This window comes from Oculina patagonica, chromosome 1 (genome assembly GCF_052425735.1).
Source record: "Oculina patagonica isolate OP01 chromosome 1, crgOcupat, whole genome shotgun sequence".
NCBI classification, from domain to species: domain Eukaryota; kingdom Metazoa; phylum Cnidaria; class Anthozoa; order Scleractinia; family Oculinidae; genus Oculina; species Oculina patagonica.
In genome coordinates, this window is record NC_135758.1 from 7,684,747 (window position 1) to 7,698,585 (window position 13,839).

Below are 13,839 nucleotides of genomic sequence, written 5' to 3' on the forward strand. Positions count from 1 at the left end.
CCATAGCAGGGTTCCCCCCCAGCATTATGTCGCCGGTACCCAATTATTCACCTGGGTGGAGAGAGGCACTGCGAGAGTAAAGTGTCTTGCCCAAGAACATAACACAGTGACCCCAGTCAGGGCTCGAACCCGGAATATTCGCTCCGGAGTCCGGCGCGCTAACCATTAGCCGATAAAAATACCTACCAACGCACGTGAAACACAACTGATACAACCAATTGTCAACTGCGTGCACAGTGTATTCAAAAACTGATAAAACTCGATACGTCAACTGCGAAAGTCTAATATGACGGTTACCCTTGTAGCCCCACGATCAACCTGCATATTCTCGCAACTGGTCGCTATACATTTGTCGCCGTACTAGTTGGGAGAAATTGATCAAATATCAAGACGATTTCTCTTTCGTCATCACTTCTTGGATTCTCAAGACCTTTTTGTAGGATCAAGTTGGGTTTTGTTAGGAGAAAATTGATGCTTATCTCGCTTACGGTTAAAGAGTACCTGGTTTGGCCTAACAACCTCATGTGTTTCTTACAGGTCAGCAAGACGTTTACGATCGTTGTGGAAAACGTGAACGAAGCTCCCATAAACACGACGCTTACATCCGCATCAGGACAACAGACTTTCCCTGACAACGCTCCAAAAGTGAACGAAAACACAGCAGTAGGCAAGACAGTGGGGACACTTCAAGCCTTAGATCATGACGAGGTACAAAGCCTGACGTTCTCTTTAGATGATGACGCCAGCGGCAAGTTCACCGCGGGCTCACAGGTCACGTGTCACAACATCACCAACATTCCGGGCGTGAAAACAAAGTGTACCGCGCTGCTACAAGTCAGCGGTGAGCTCAACTTTGAAACAAGTCCCAGTGAAGATATCATGGTTCGTGTGACTGATGTCAGTGGGTTATTCCACGTGCAGCCGTTCCAGGTCACGATATTAGATGTTAATGACCGCCCGAGAAATATTACCTTGGCAGGAAGTGATACAGCATTTATCAACGAGAACGTCAATAATGGTTTTGTTGGTGATCTTCAGACCACGGACGAAGATACGAATCAGACTCATAGATACAGTCTAATAAATAACGGTGGATGGAAATTCGTCCTTCGTAACAACAAGATTTACACGTCACTTTTCGCAAATTTGGATTACGAAGCAAAGTCGACTTACACTATTGGGGTACGAAGCACAGACGATGGTAGCCCAAGGTTGAGTTTTGACAAGACGTTCACTGTTCAGGTTAGTTGTATTTGCTTTGAATATAAATTACTTTTTTACAGCTTCATCTAGGCACTGTTGTAATTCCAGTAAAGCTTGTAGGTGTCGAGGTTTGTGCTCTAACGAGAAAATGACACGAGCGCTTTGAAACGAGATTTCGTTAGTTTGTTGCCGTGTTACAAACTATTAACACCGACGAAAACCAACGAAACCGTTGTCGAAAGCTGCATGTTTATTTTTTTCTTGTGGGATCAGCCGAAGTAACGTCCCAAGAATTGAGAAATTAAGAACTTAATAGAGGTGTTGTTCATAAACGCAGCGTTGTCTGATGCATAAAGGTGAATCAATATCCAGAAGTTTTACAGACGTCTGCAATAACTTACCATTAATTTGCGTCGCCTCGAACTGTCAGTAGTTTTCATGGGCGAGGTCGCCTTAAAATCGCGCTTGAATTCGAGCTTTTAATTATCATCTCATAATTGGACGAGAAAAAAATTTAGCTTAGATTACGGAGAAGCTGATAAAAGAATATCAGCAATTAAAAGCACAATTTTGTAAAAGTAATAAATTCCCACTGGGAGCCCCCACTCCCAAACGCCCCAGGTAGGGATAGGATATGGGAAGAGGCGAGCCCGGAGGCGGAAAGGAGCGGGAGCTAAAACACAAAGGTAAGCCATCGCTGCGGGGAGGAGGGTGGGGCGACGATCTGATGTCTGGCTTCCGTTTAAACGAAGAGAGGGAAAAACATGATAAAACAGGCCTATTTATACCGAACTAGCCAAAATTATGCACAGTAGACTCCCTAGAGAATATACAGAAGCAGGGAAGTAAACAAGAGATATCCCAAAGGAATTAGGGGCGTTTGTGCTTGAGGGCTCCCAGTGAGAAAGTAAAGAAATCTAATGCTGCCTGTTTGTTTCCAGGTCATTGATGTCAACGAGCGTCCAACGGACATCATTTTGTTCTCGAGAAATGTCCCAGAAAATAGCCCTAAGGGCACGCTGGTTAGCAACATATCTGTGATAGACCCTGACAATAACGGCCCCAGAGGACCCTGGCAAAATCACTCCTGTCGACTTCTATCCGTTTATACACCTTTTATGGTCAACGCGACAGGAAATTCTCTTATTGTAGTCGGAAATTTGAACTACGAGAAAAAGCAAGTCTACAGTGTAGATATTCGATGTGTCGATAGCGGAAGCCCGCCTTTATCTTTCGACAAAACTGTCCAAATCGGTGTCATTGACGTCAACGAGAGGCCCTATGACATCACACTGTCCAATAATGAGGTCGCGGAGAATGCTGGGATTGTCACTGTGGGAAGTCTGGATACCGCTGACCCGGATAATGAACAGAGCGTGGTACAGACGTTCACTTATAGCATCGTGAGTCCTTCTGGCAACGTTCCTTTTGCAATTGTCAGCAGTGCGCTTAAAACAACGAGAAGCTTGGATTTTGAAGCTAGAACCACTTGGTCGCTTGTTATCAAATCTGCTGACAACGAAGGTTAGTTCTTACTCATCGCGCAAGATGAGCTGGGGCGAGTAGCATGCATTCGAGGCAGATCCTTAATCTCTTTCTACAGCGGGACGCAATTTTCAAGTAAATGTGGGGTTGTCAAAAAATGAGTGCCTCAATCGTAAGCATGCAACTCTTCTTTTGAAAGTCGACTGAGAGCTTTTTCGCATATATCATATAGTGAGCCATGAATTCCCCTCCTTTGGGAAGTGAGTTCTTTTCTTATGTTTAGGGACGGACCATTAGAAATAACCGGACGTGGAGGTAGTTGCAGGAATTTATTTTTAGACAAGATTCTCTTGCAGGAATTTTATTTAGGAAAAGTCACCCCCTTCCGGCTATTTCCAATGGTCCGTCCCTTAGAAACACTAATATTGGTAGCCAGGATGAAAACGCTCTATAATGAAGTGTCGAAGTACTTAGAAAACGTGTCAAATTTACAAATTACTATTCAAGAATCTTATTATTTAAAGTATTGCACAAAATATTTATGCATCGGCTTAATTTGTAATTAATTTTGTCTCCCGACAAACCTAGACAATTCTTTACAAAAGTTGTAATAATAAAAGACTACCAGGGAAGAATTTACCTTATACATGATCATCTGTCATTCATACTTGTTATTTATTGTTAGGTCTTAGCACGACAAAGAATTTCACAATAGTCGTCAGAGACAGGAATGATCCGCCCACGGGCATAACAGCCAGCGGTCCACTGAGTGTCTACGAAAACAGCCAATCAGGAGAGTATATAGGAACGGTGACGACCGCTGATCAAGATGTCGGACAGACGCACCAGTACCAAATAGTCGATGTGCTTGCACAAGGACGCCGCACGCAGAGGTATAGCGAGACGCGTAGTGCGTGTTTGAAGAAACTTCTCTATTTGCTTTGATTTTTTCATCATAGCTTAGTTTTACTTCCAATAAGCTAATGTTATTACTTTCTATTATCAACAGCAGTTCACCCGGTCTTCTAAATCTCTTTGCTGTTGAGTCGCCTTCAGGCCGAGTAACTCTTCAGAAATCTGGGCTCGATTACGAACAGTATGCGAACTACACGGTGACCGTGAACAGTACAGACAGCGGTTTCCCGCCTTACTCAGTGACAGGCACTTTTGTTGTGAACGTGAAAAACACCAATGAGCAGCCGCAGAACATCTCACTGTCTGGAAACCAGGTAATGTGTTGTTACCAGGGGCAAAATCAAACCGACACTGAAAAACGGCATTGGCATTTTGCAGCATAGTAATAGTAATGCAATAATGCTTTCATTTTGTAAAACTGTACTTCACAAAAGGCAGTGAAATAATCAGGAAGCGAGGTTAAACATTAACTGCAAGGATGGAAGTGGATTACTTACAACAGCAATCTTGAAAATGCGAGGCTCGTGTTTTAAAGATTGACCTAAAATCGTATGGGTTGCAGGGAATACGTTCGTTATCATGATTGTCAACATTCATTTTATTTCAGTTATAAGTGAGAAACTCTGTTAATGCTTTTCTTTAAACGCCTTCATGCCAATGGCCAATGACAGTTTAAGTGGAGATAATTTCCCCCCTCCCATCCCACCCCAACATATTTAGTTGACGGTGCCGAAAATAACCCTTCTTCTCGATGTTTCAGGTTCCCGAAAACAGTCCCGTGGGTACAGTAGTGGGTAATTTGTCAGTGTACGATCCGGATAATCTTCATATGCCTCTACAGAAGTTCCACTGCTCTGTGGCAGCTGGTGGACCATTCAAAGTAAGTATCGAATAAAAAGGGGTGTGTATCCAGTCATTTTGGACGCTATTTCATCGAATTAGAGACCTCAAGATCCAAACACGAAAACGAGATTTCCCGGTGATAGTTGAAGATTACGCGCGCGTGAGAACACGTGTTATTTTGGGGAAAATATCATTGCCGTCTTTATTTTTACATCAAGTTTTGGCAAGCTGAAAAAGTATGTAGCAGCGAAAACAAGACAATTCTCGAGAGGTAACTCATTTATGCACCTGGGTGGAGAAGCACTGTGAGAACATGTAAGAACAATGGGTCCATTCGGACTCTCTACTTTTAAATCGGACAGCGGACGCACGATTTTATTTTATCGAACAACATGCTTAATAATAATGATTTTGTTAAACACAAACAAGTGAAAATAAGCAAAAGTAACCGACGTTTCGGGGTCTTCATGGCTCCATTGTCAAGGTAAGATTAAAAAAGATTACAAATTGTGCGATATAGTTGTTACGTAAATTAACATAATAAGGCATGCGAGGCAAATTACAGAAATACTTTTGCACGTATTGAGTCTGATTGCACGTTGAGAGTTGATTTTAGTTCTCTGATAAATAACATTACGTGCACTAAGCAATCAAATTTATTTCTGCATTTCTTGATAACAATAAAACGCCTCAGTAGGTCTTCAGGGACCTTTTCGTGTTTGTCTTGATAGTGTTTATATATGGACGATGACTGTTATTTATGTCCTTCCACACGTGTGTGTAGGTGTCCGCTCGTATAACCCACATAACTCGCATCGCACGAGTCACATTGAACATGCTTAAGAGTTTTTTTACGATTCATTACCAACGAGACAGCCGAGCCAAGAGGTGAGGCTGTCGAGGCGGCAGAATCGTAGAGCCGTGTGCGTATGAGTGTATAGGCAGAGAAAATCTTACGTTCTGCGTAAGGGACTTTTTTTTTACCATATTTGGGTGTAAGTAAACCCCATATTTGGGTTGTATTGTTCTTCCCAACTGGTTCCCAGTCTCTCACTCCTTGCTAGAGAGCAAATGACCAAAATGGCGTCCACGCGGCTCGCTGTTAAAATTTTCAATGTGGTCATTTATCCCTTTACCGATAAATACACCTTTAGGGAACTATAAATCGAAAGAGAATACCCTACAGAATATTCGACCGCCGAAAAAAAAAACATCAAGGTCTTCAAAGCGATGAAATAATCTTTCGACTTAGGAGTCCTTTAACTAGTTTACGATCGAAGAGAGAGACATGAAAATCAAAACGGACTGCTGACTTCAAATAGAGTTTTCTTGACTTATGAGAATGCTGAAGTCGGGTAAATGCTTCCTTTTAGTGTTGATTGTGTTTATAGTAATTTTTGACCGATGATTTATTCCAAATCAAATACCGTTTATATTTTATTTGGCACGCATTTTCGCTCCGCGTAGGAATAACATCAATTCAAAGCGACTCTCACTAAAATTACTGCATGTCATACATACAAGGAAGTCAAAAGTTGTTTGCTTCTAACGGCAAATGTAATGTTAACTTGAATAAAAATTTTGTCTCCAAATAATCCTTGACCGTTCAAGTTAGCGTAGCAGACATCTGTGTACGTTTTTTAGTGTGTTTAAAACTGAGTGCGCGATCGCGAGAATACGCGCGCTGGAAACTACGGCGCCTGCTACGCAGGCTATCAAGCCTGTGTCATTTATGAGTCATTTCAAATATAGTTCTATCAAAAACCATTCAATATCTGTTCTTATGAACAAACATGAGTATTTCGCTCGTTGGCACTTACCGATAGGTACAACTAGTTATAAGGCATACTCTGAGGCTAATGACTGTATTGTTACAAACTTCTTTGCAGGTTGTTAATCACGTGACTCTGGTGGTGGCTCAAAACACATTGGATTTTGAAACACTGGACTTGTACACAGTGAACGTAAGTTAACCATGTTACAATGGTGTATCAATCAATAGTTGTATCTCTATTTTGTGAATGTTCTTATCGAGTAAGGCCTGGTTCTAATATAATCGCCCCGATCGTTTCTATCGCCTCTGTCACTCCAAAAAGTGTTTTTGCGATCGGGGAGATTATGTGAGAACATTACACAGACGATCGCTAACGTCTGCGGCGATTGGGGCGATCACGATCGCTTGGATCGCCCGTGTTCTATCCCTCTAGCTTCTCGTTCCCTTCTTCGCCGTAAAACTGCAATGACTGAGAAGATAGGAGGCCACAAGTTTTGCTCTTTCATTGAAGGCTGTCATTGTGCTGGATCTAGCGCTAAAATGATCGTATTTCGTAGGTCTTCGCTCATACCAGGCGTTCGGGACGATCATACGAGAACCCCCTGATCGCTTCCAATCGCCTACGGTCGTCTCAGTATTGGCAAACAATGCGATAGAAACGATCGGGGCGATTATTTGAACAAAGACTGACCTCCATGCATTTTCTTTTGGTATTTTAAAGTTGCAAAAATTTGTTCAAAGATCAAAGCGATTTTCATTTGGTGATAATTTTATTAATTCTTATAACCTTTTCTCGTGATAAAGTATTGATATGGTGAATAGAAAGTTGTTGTTTGGCACTCTTGGGACTTAAATGGTTATGAGAAAATGTTAGTATAGTCACTTAGATCGAGTTGAACTTTGTCAGTGGATAAATCTAAGTTGCTCTCTGTTACCATTAAAGATCATTGCCATCATAGTCTTCAAAACCTTCTTTTCTGTACTTTCTCAGGTTACTTGCACGGAGCTGTTACCCAACCCTCTGTCCGTCTCTTCACTGTTCACTATCAAAGTCCAGGATGTAAACGAGGCTCCATATAATCTGACCATCTCGTCCACGACTGTGAAAGAGAACGGATTCCCTGGGGATCTAGTGGGCAGGCTCAGTGTTCTTGATCCTGATTTACCGGTAAGATACTTGCTTGATAGAAATATTTCCCCCGGCTAGAGGTTTCATTTGAATTACCGCAAATGGTCCTCACAAAACTGTAAAGATCAGGCCGAGACAGTGGTTATGAAACTATGCGTTCTGTTTTTGGACCTTTTCGACAATTTCTGACTTTGTGCACCATTTGAATATTCTGATGTTTCATTTTCCAAAACAACCTTTCTATTTACAGAGGAGCGGACAGGCCAATGTGACACTTTCTATCAAAGACCAGTCTCCAGACTCCAACGCACTTCAATTGATAGGCAATAGACTGATAACGACCAGAACGCTGGACTTTGAGACTCAAGGCTCGTACATAGTGACCATTGTTGCAATGGACAGCGGAAATCCACCTCTCAGTACCAGTCTCACTTTCACGATGCAGGTAAAGACAATGTTTATGGCGTTATTCGTATAGTATTTTTGCGTTCCATTGATGTATACTTAGCCAGTTGAATAACATGTGGAAGTATATATATTTTGTTAGTTAACTAAGCGCGAAGCCCGTAGTTGTGTCTTTAGCGCAGCGAGATCCGATCGAAAAAAAAAAAAGACCGAAGCAAGAGGGAGGGGAGGAGGCACACCCAGACAGAGGGAAGGGACACCGGGAGAGGATCCGCATCCCCATTCCTGCTGAAGGTCCCCGTCCCCCACAAGGGCCCCACCTGCGGGGGCGCAACAGAAAGGGAAGGGAAGGGGAAGAAAAAAGGGCAAAACTTCCCAAGAATTTTTTCAGGGCTTGTAGTTTCGTTCAAAAAAGCGTTATGAAATAACTGTTCTCCGCTTTTTTAAAGATTTAATACGAGGCTAAAAGACGTGGAATTTTAGGTCGAAATATAATCAAGAATTTACTGCATTGCAGGTGATTGACGTAAATGACCCGCCCACCGCTGTCAGTCTCGTATCAAAAGGAGTCTATGAAAACGCGACCGCCGGTACAGTTGTCGGTTTACTGCGGGCTCAAGATCAAGATGCCAATCAAACCCATTCTTTCACGGTTATTTCTGGTCAAGGTAAGGTCATACTGGGATCCAGTAAATGTGAACAAGAAAAGAGTTACAAGATTTGAAGGTTATTTGTATCTTGGGATTTCAAAACCCAGTCAACAAAGGGTACCAAAACCAGGCTTATTCTTTCTATCACTGACCCTTATGCACTCTAGCTTGATGAACAATCAGATTTCACGTAATCCTGAGCTTTCTAGTGAGTCGTTTATTTTCCTTTCCACACATAAATCAGCAGCGCTAGGCCTGAGCTTGTCTCATCCCCACACACCAGACCGAAGTGTTGTATTTCATTGAATGTCAGGAGCTCTGTGGGGCGGAAACACGAGGTAACCGCGTGCCAACACTTTGCACGTGCGGTTGTAGCCTTTTCGATTGGCAGGGCATCAACACACATTCCTGTTCGCGTAATACAAGGGTTTCTCCCTTAATGATCGATAATAGCTCTCGACTGATCACGATTTTTACTTGCAGACATGCTCACTGTCAATGGCAGCTATCTGTTGCTTAGCAGTGCGTCTCTAGATTACGAAACTACACCAGCTTTCAACGTGACCATTAATGCCACTGACAACGGCTCTCCACCCTACTCCATACAGGTTTGTTTTTATAGCGCTGCAATGCTCAACATTCACAGGAAAACCAACATCTGATGAGCTAAACTAGACTGCACATTAGCTAAATTCACCTCACTTTCTATAACCAATATAAAAAGTAACGTAATAAGAATAAGGGATTTAATCAACCCTGGAAAGACACCAGCACTAAATTTTCCTAAGATGTATAATAACAAAGTACGTAGAATTGTCACAGAATTTAAATAAAGGGACTGTCACGGGGATTTCGCAGTTTTTTGGTCTAAACTGTTCTAAAATAAGTGATATAATTGGTTTTCTACTGTCAAGGGTATTTTTGGGTTGCGCCACTGCCACGCCGCGAAAATAACTGATCGCAACGAATAAGATCACATTGTTTCGGATATGAGGTTTTCAAGTTCTCTTTAGCCGAAAGGTTCTAACCAAAATTATAGATGAAAATTGACCCATTTTTATTATCAAACTTGATATTAACCACTCAACTCTTTCATTTCACTTACAGGGAATTTTAAGTGTAACTGTACTTGATAGCAACGATCAGCCATCGGATATCACCTTCAGCTCGTCTCTCGCGGTACCCGACAACACTTCGTTCAAGATCTGGCTTCCCGAGAACAGCCCGAGTGGAACTTCGCTGGCGAATTTGAGTGTGGTCGATGAAGACGTTTCGCAACAACACAAGTGTGTACTTCTAGCAGGAGGAAATTATTTTTACATCAGTTCAGTGTCGAAATCTTCATCGGAGATTCGTGTAAAACAAAACGCTGACTTGAACTACGAAAGCCATTTGAGCACTCCAATACAAGGTAAAATGTAATAGTCAATGTTTGCTATCTGTCTTTGTATCCTTCTGCCAACAACTTCGTTTGTAAAAAAGAGCCTTGTCAGAAAGTTTTGGCGAATACACGCTATGAATTAAACTTAATGTTAGCGAAGAAATCCCTTCTATGGAACTAAATGACAAAACATAACTTCATTGCAAACAAAGATATCTCCTATTTTTGAAAACTGTTCAGCCTAACAGTTGTTCAAAAAGCCATATCGCAATCCGTTTTAATCTGCTTCAACTTTTGTCCATCCGAGCTTTTTTTGTTTTGTATTTGCAGTGTTATTGAAATGTTCATTCCCTGATTTTTGTGCATAGTCATTTTTATATGTCACTAGAAAAAGAAAAGATGTGATTAAAAACGATGGTTAAGATCAGTGAGAAGGATTTCGGATGTCCTTTAATCCTCGGAAGGGCAACGAAAATCATTACTCAAGAAAAATTGCAAATTTCCATTTTGAGAAATTCTGAAAACAGCACCATAGGAAAGTGCTGCCCAATAGTTTTTATTTAAATCACCATACTTAAAGTTTTAATCCACGGACTTAATTAAAAACATAGGAACATGTTAGAGGGTCCTGAAGGAGGGGTAGTTTTGCCCAAATCCCATTTCCAAGCCTATTGTTTTTTTTGATTTTCCAAATCCCAGTCCCAGTGACCCAAATCTCCTTTTCCAGTGAAAATTTAACCCCAGATCCCAGTTCCCGTTTAACCCCTCAAGGCCCCTCGCGTTATACGTTTTAAAGACAAGAACTAACTAAAGGTCTTTTCTCATTTTGCCAACAAACAGTTTCAGTTAAATGCCAAGACAACGGGAATCCCCCGTATTCCGTGCAAAGAAACTTCAGTGTTCAGATTTCAGACGTAAATGAAGCTCCTTTCGACATTCGTTTGAACGGCTCTGCTGTGGTAGAGGAGAACGTGCGCGTGGATTACGTCATCGGATTCCTCACGTGCAAGGACCCGGATATAGGACAAAATCACACTTTCACTGTCACTGGAAATTACTCGTCCGTCTTCAAGGTAACATTTATATAGCCTTTATAGTAGTTGATGAGATTCTGTATTCTCCTCAGTTGTCTAGTTGACAATGTATTAATAATGTAATGAGAAATTTTACGGTGATCAGACAAGATTTTGTTTTAAATGAACTCTGATTTAGACACAGTTAATCAGCAATAACTGAATTGCCATTGTTACTATTATACAAGTGGCGGAGGAAAAGGATCATAGCTTTAATGTTTGCTTGCTTGTTTTTCTGTCTGTCCGTCTGTCTGTTATTGATTGTTCCTGATTTTAGACAAGTCCCCGTACCGTGTCGTATGACATCATATTGTCATGTTTCGCATCTTGCCGAGTTTTATAGTAACATTTTAAGAGAATGTTGCTTGTCTTGAAGTAAAAACTGCTGCTTGTAGTTTCAAAACTGTCGACATATGCTTGCTTGCTCGCTTAACTGACTGACTGACTGACTGACTGGCTGGCTGGCTGAATGACTGACGGATTGACTAACTGAGTGATTGGCTGATTGGTTGTTTGGTTTGTTGGTGATTGATTGATTGATTGATTGATTGATTGATTGATGGGTCGGTTAATTAATTGATTGATTGATTGATTGATTGATTGATTCGTCGGTTGATTGAGTGATTGATTGGCTAGCTAGCTGGTTGATTGGCTCGTTGGTTGGTCAGGTTCCCTGGTTGGTTTATTAGTTGGTAATTGATTGATTGATTGATTGATTGAAATGCATTCTATCTGTTCCAGGTGAACAGCAATAACTATCTTGTCGTAAAAGACCCATCGTACTTAAACTACGAGAACCTTCACCCGCCAGCAGTACTCACTGTTACCATACAAGCCACAGATCATCCACCAAAAGGAACAGGACCTCCGCTTGACGTCATTAGTGACGTCACAATCAAAGTCATTGACGTCAATGAGGCACCTGACGACATCAGACTAATTCCCGAAAACGTCACTGTTCCTGAGAATGTATCCATTGGCTACTGCTTGGCGCAGGTGACATCCAGGAACCCCGAGCGCTCACAAACAGTGCGTTATACGCTGCTTAATTACCGGGATACATTTTCCATTGAAGATAAATGCAACGATAATTCTTCAGGTGTCAGTCAAGGAGGCAGTAGCTTGCCCTACCTGACAGTGAAGTCCCATCTCAGCTACGAGGATTACACCATTCGAGGCTATCAAATTCTGATAGAAGCTGAAGACAATGGAATCCCCCCAGAATCATTTAACGGCACGGTCAAAGTTCACGTGACCAAAGTTGACCCATGCGCGTGGTCAACGTGTCCCGTGCACACCACCTGCGCTCGCGTTGATTGGCAGAATTACACGTGCCCTTGCAATGAAGGCTTCTCGGGTAACTACAACTGTACTGAAAATGACGAATGTCTTTCGAATCCGTGCAGCCACGGTGGCACGTGTCACGATTACGTGAATTATTACAACTGCACGTGCCCCAGTGGATATCGCAACGGCACGGACTGCACGTTCATCGATCATTGCCTTTCGAACCCATGTCAGCACGATTCTTCTTGTAATCCCGTCATAAATGGATACAACTGCTTTTGTGAACTTGGTTATACTGGGGTTAACTGTGAAACGAACATAGATGACTGCGAGGGAGGCCCGTGCGCTGAAGGGAAGTGCGTGGATGGAGTTAACAGCTTCACTTGTATCTGCGAGCCTGGATTCTTTGGTCCCCTTTGTCAGTGGAAGTCCGGTGAATGCACAGCAAAATCGTGCGAAGAACAAGAAATCTGTATACCATCAAACGTCAAAAAGTACAACTCAACGCAATGTGTTTCGAAGGACATGGTTGTCTCGTTGCAGTTTCCCGAAAGCGAGAACATCTCCAGTCCGGAGTGGCAGTATCGGTTTGAAAGGTTTTTAAGTGGACTTACATTACCGCTCAGGGAAATAACAAATGATGAATACGATAGTACGACTGTTAATGTGAAGGATGTTTATATTATCAGCCCCAGTTTAGAACACGAGGCTAAAGCAAAGAGAAGTGCGGAAACCGAGACCTCAGTGGACTTTATTGTGCTTGTTTACTCAGAAGAAAAGAATCAATATCTCGGAGTTCCTGAAAAAACTGTTCTGTGCGGTATTAACAACACGTGTCTCTTCAGTGGATATACAAATGGGGTACAGGATGATTTTAACTATAACCTATGCAAGACAACAGCCGACAGAGTTGAATATCTGCGGATTTCATCTTGCGTTGCCAAAGAACCCAAAGACGCGCCCCTTAAAAACCAGCGGCATTCCTCGAGCATGCGCTTGTATTATGTCATCGGGGGCATCGGGGGGCTCCTGCTGATTGTCATAATTACAGGGCTTGTTCTTTGCCGACGGAACAATCTGAGTGAGAGGCAGCGCAAGTACCTTGAACATGAGCGGTATCGAGAGACTGAAGATTCCTACGCGGACACCATGTACAGGCATCACATGGCTAACCAACAGATAGACGAAACCGGAGCTATGAATCCGATTTACGGCACCGCAGAAGAGGAAGTTGGTCCACAACAAGTTAACATGGTGGACAACCCTATCTACCAGGAGCCCGAGCCGGGAAAAGTGACGGTGAAGCGAACGGAATCCGCACGTGGCTTTGAAAACCCAATGTACTCCCGCTTCAAACCGGACAAACAGGACGAACAGGAAATAGTGGAGGATAAAGAGGATGCTAAGGCCTCTGAGCCTACTGGGTTCGCGAATCCCATGTTTACGTCATACAGACAGGTGAGAGATAGTTGTCAATCATCTTAGCGTACGCCTCAGGAAAGGCTACCATTGGTGGACTTTGATCCATTTTGTTTGTTTCTTTTTTCCAAGTTCAGGACCGTACCTACGGGGTGTGGGGGGGAGGGGGGGGGGGGGGGTCAGTTGCCCCCGCCAGGAAAACTTGCCCCGCAGACAAAAAATCCTAGGTACGACCCTGCAGGTTTTAATTAAATTTCGGACTCCGCATATTACTG

The 13,839-nt window shown here is 42.5% G+C and overlaps 1 protein-coding gene across 1 annotated transcript in view; it reads left to right on the plus strand.

The window, feature by feature from the left end:
• The window catches only part of LOC144654112 (protocadherin Fat 4-like), a 64,462-nt gene that overhangs the window by 46,981 nt on the left and 3,642 nt on the right, over positions 1-13,839 (plus strand). Inside the window, 13 exon segments of the mRNA XM_078514217.1 lie at positions 538-1,242; positions 2,145-2,727; positions 3,374-3,581; positions 3,698-3,917; positions 4,364-4,483; positions 6,336-6,410; positions 7,212-7,388; positions 7,600-7,794; positions 8,272-8,422; positions 8,888-9,012; positions 9,512-9,815; positions 10,626-10,858; positions 11,600-13,603. Coding sequence (XP_078370343.1) covers positions 538-1,242; positions 2,145-2,727; positions 3,374-3,581; positions 3,698-3,917; positions 4,364-4,483; positions 6,336-6,410; positions 7,212-7,388; positions 7,600-7,794; positions 8,272-8,422; positions 8,888-9,012; positions 9,512-9,815; positions 10,626-10,858; positions 11,600-13,603 — 5,100 coding nt within the window.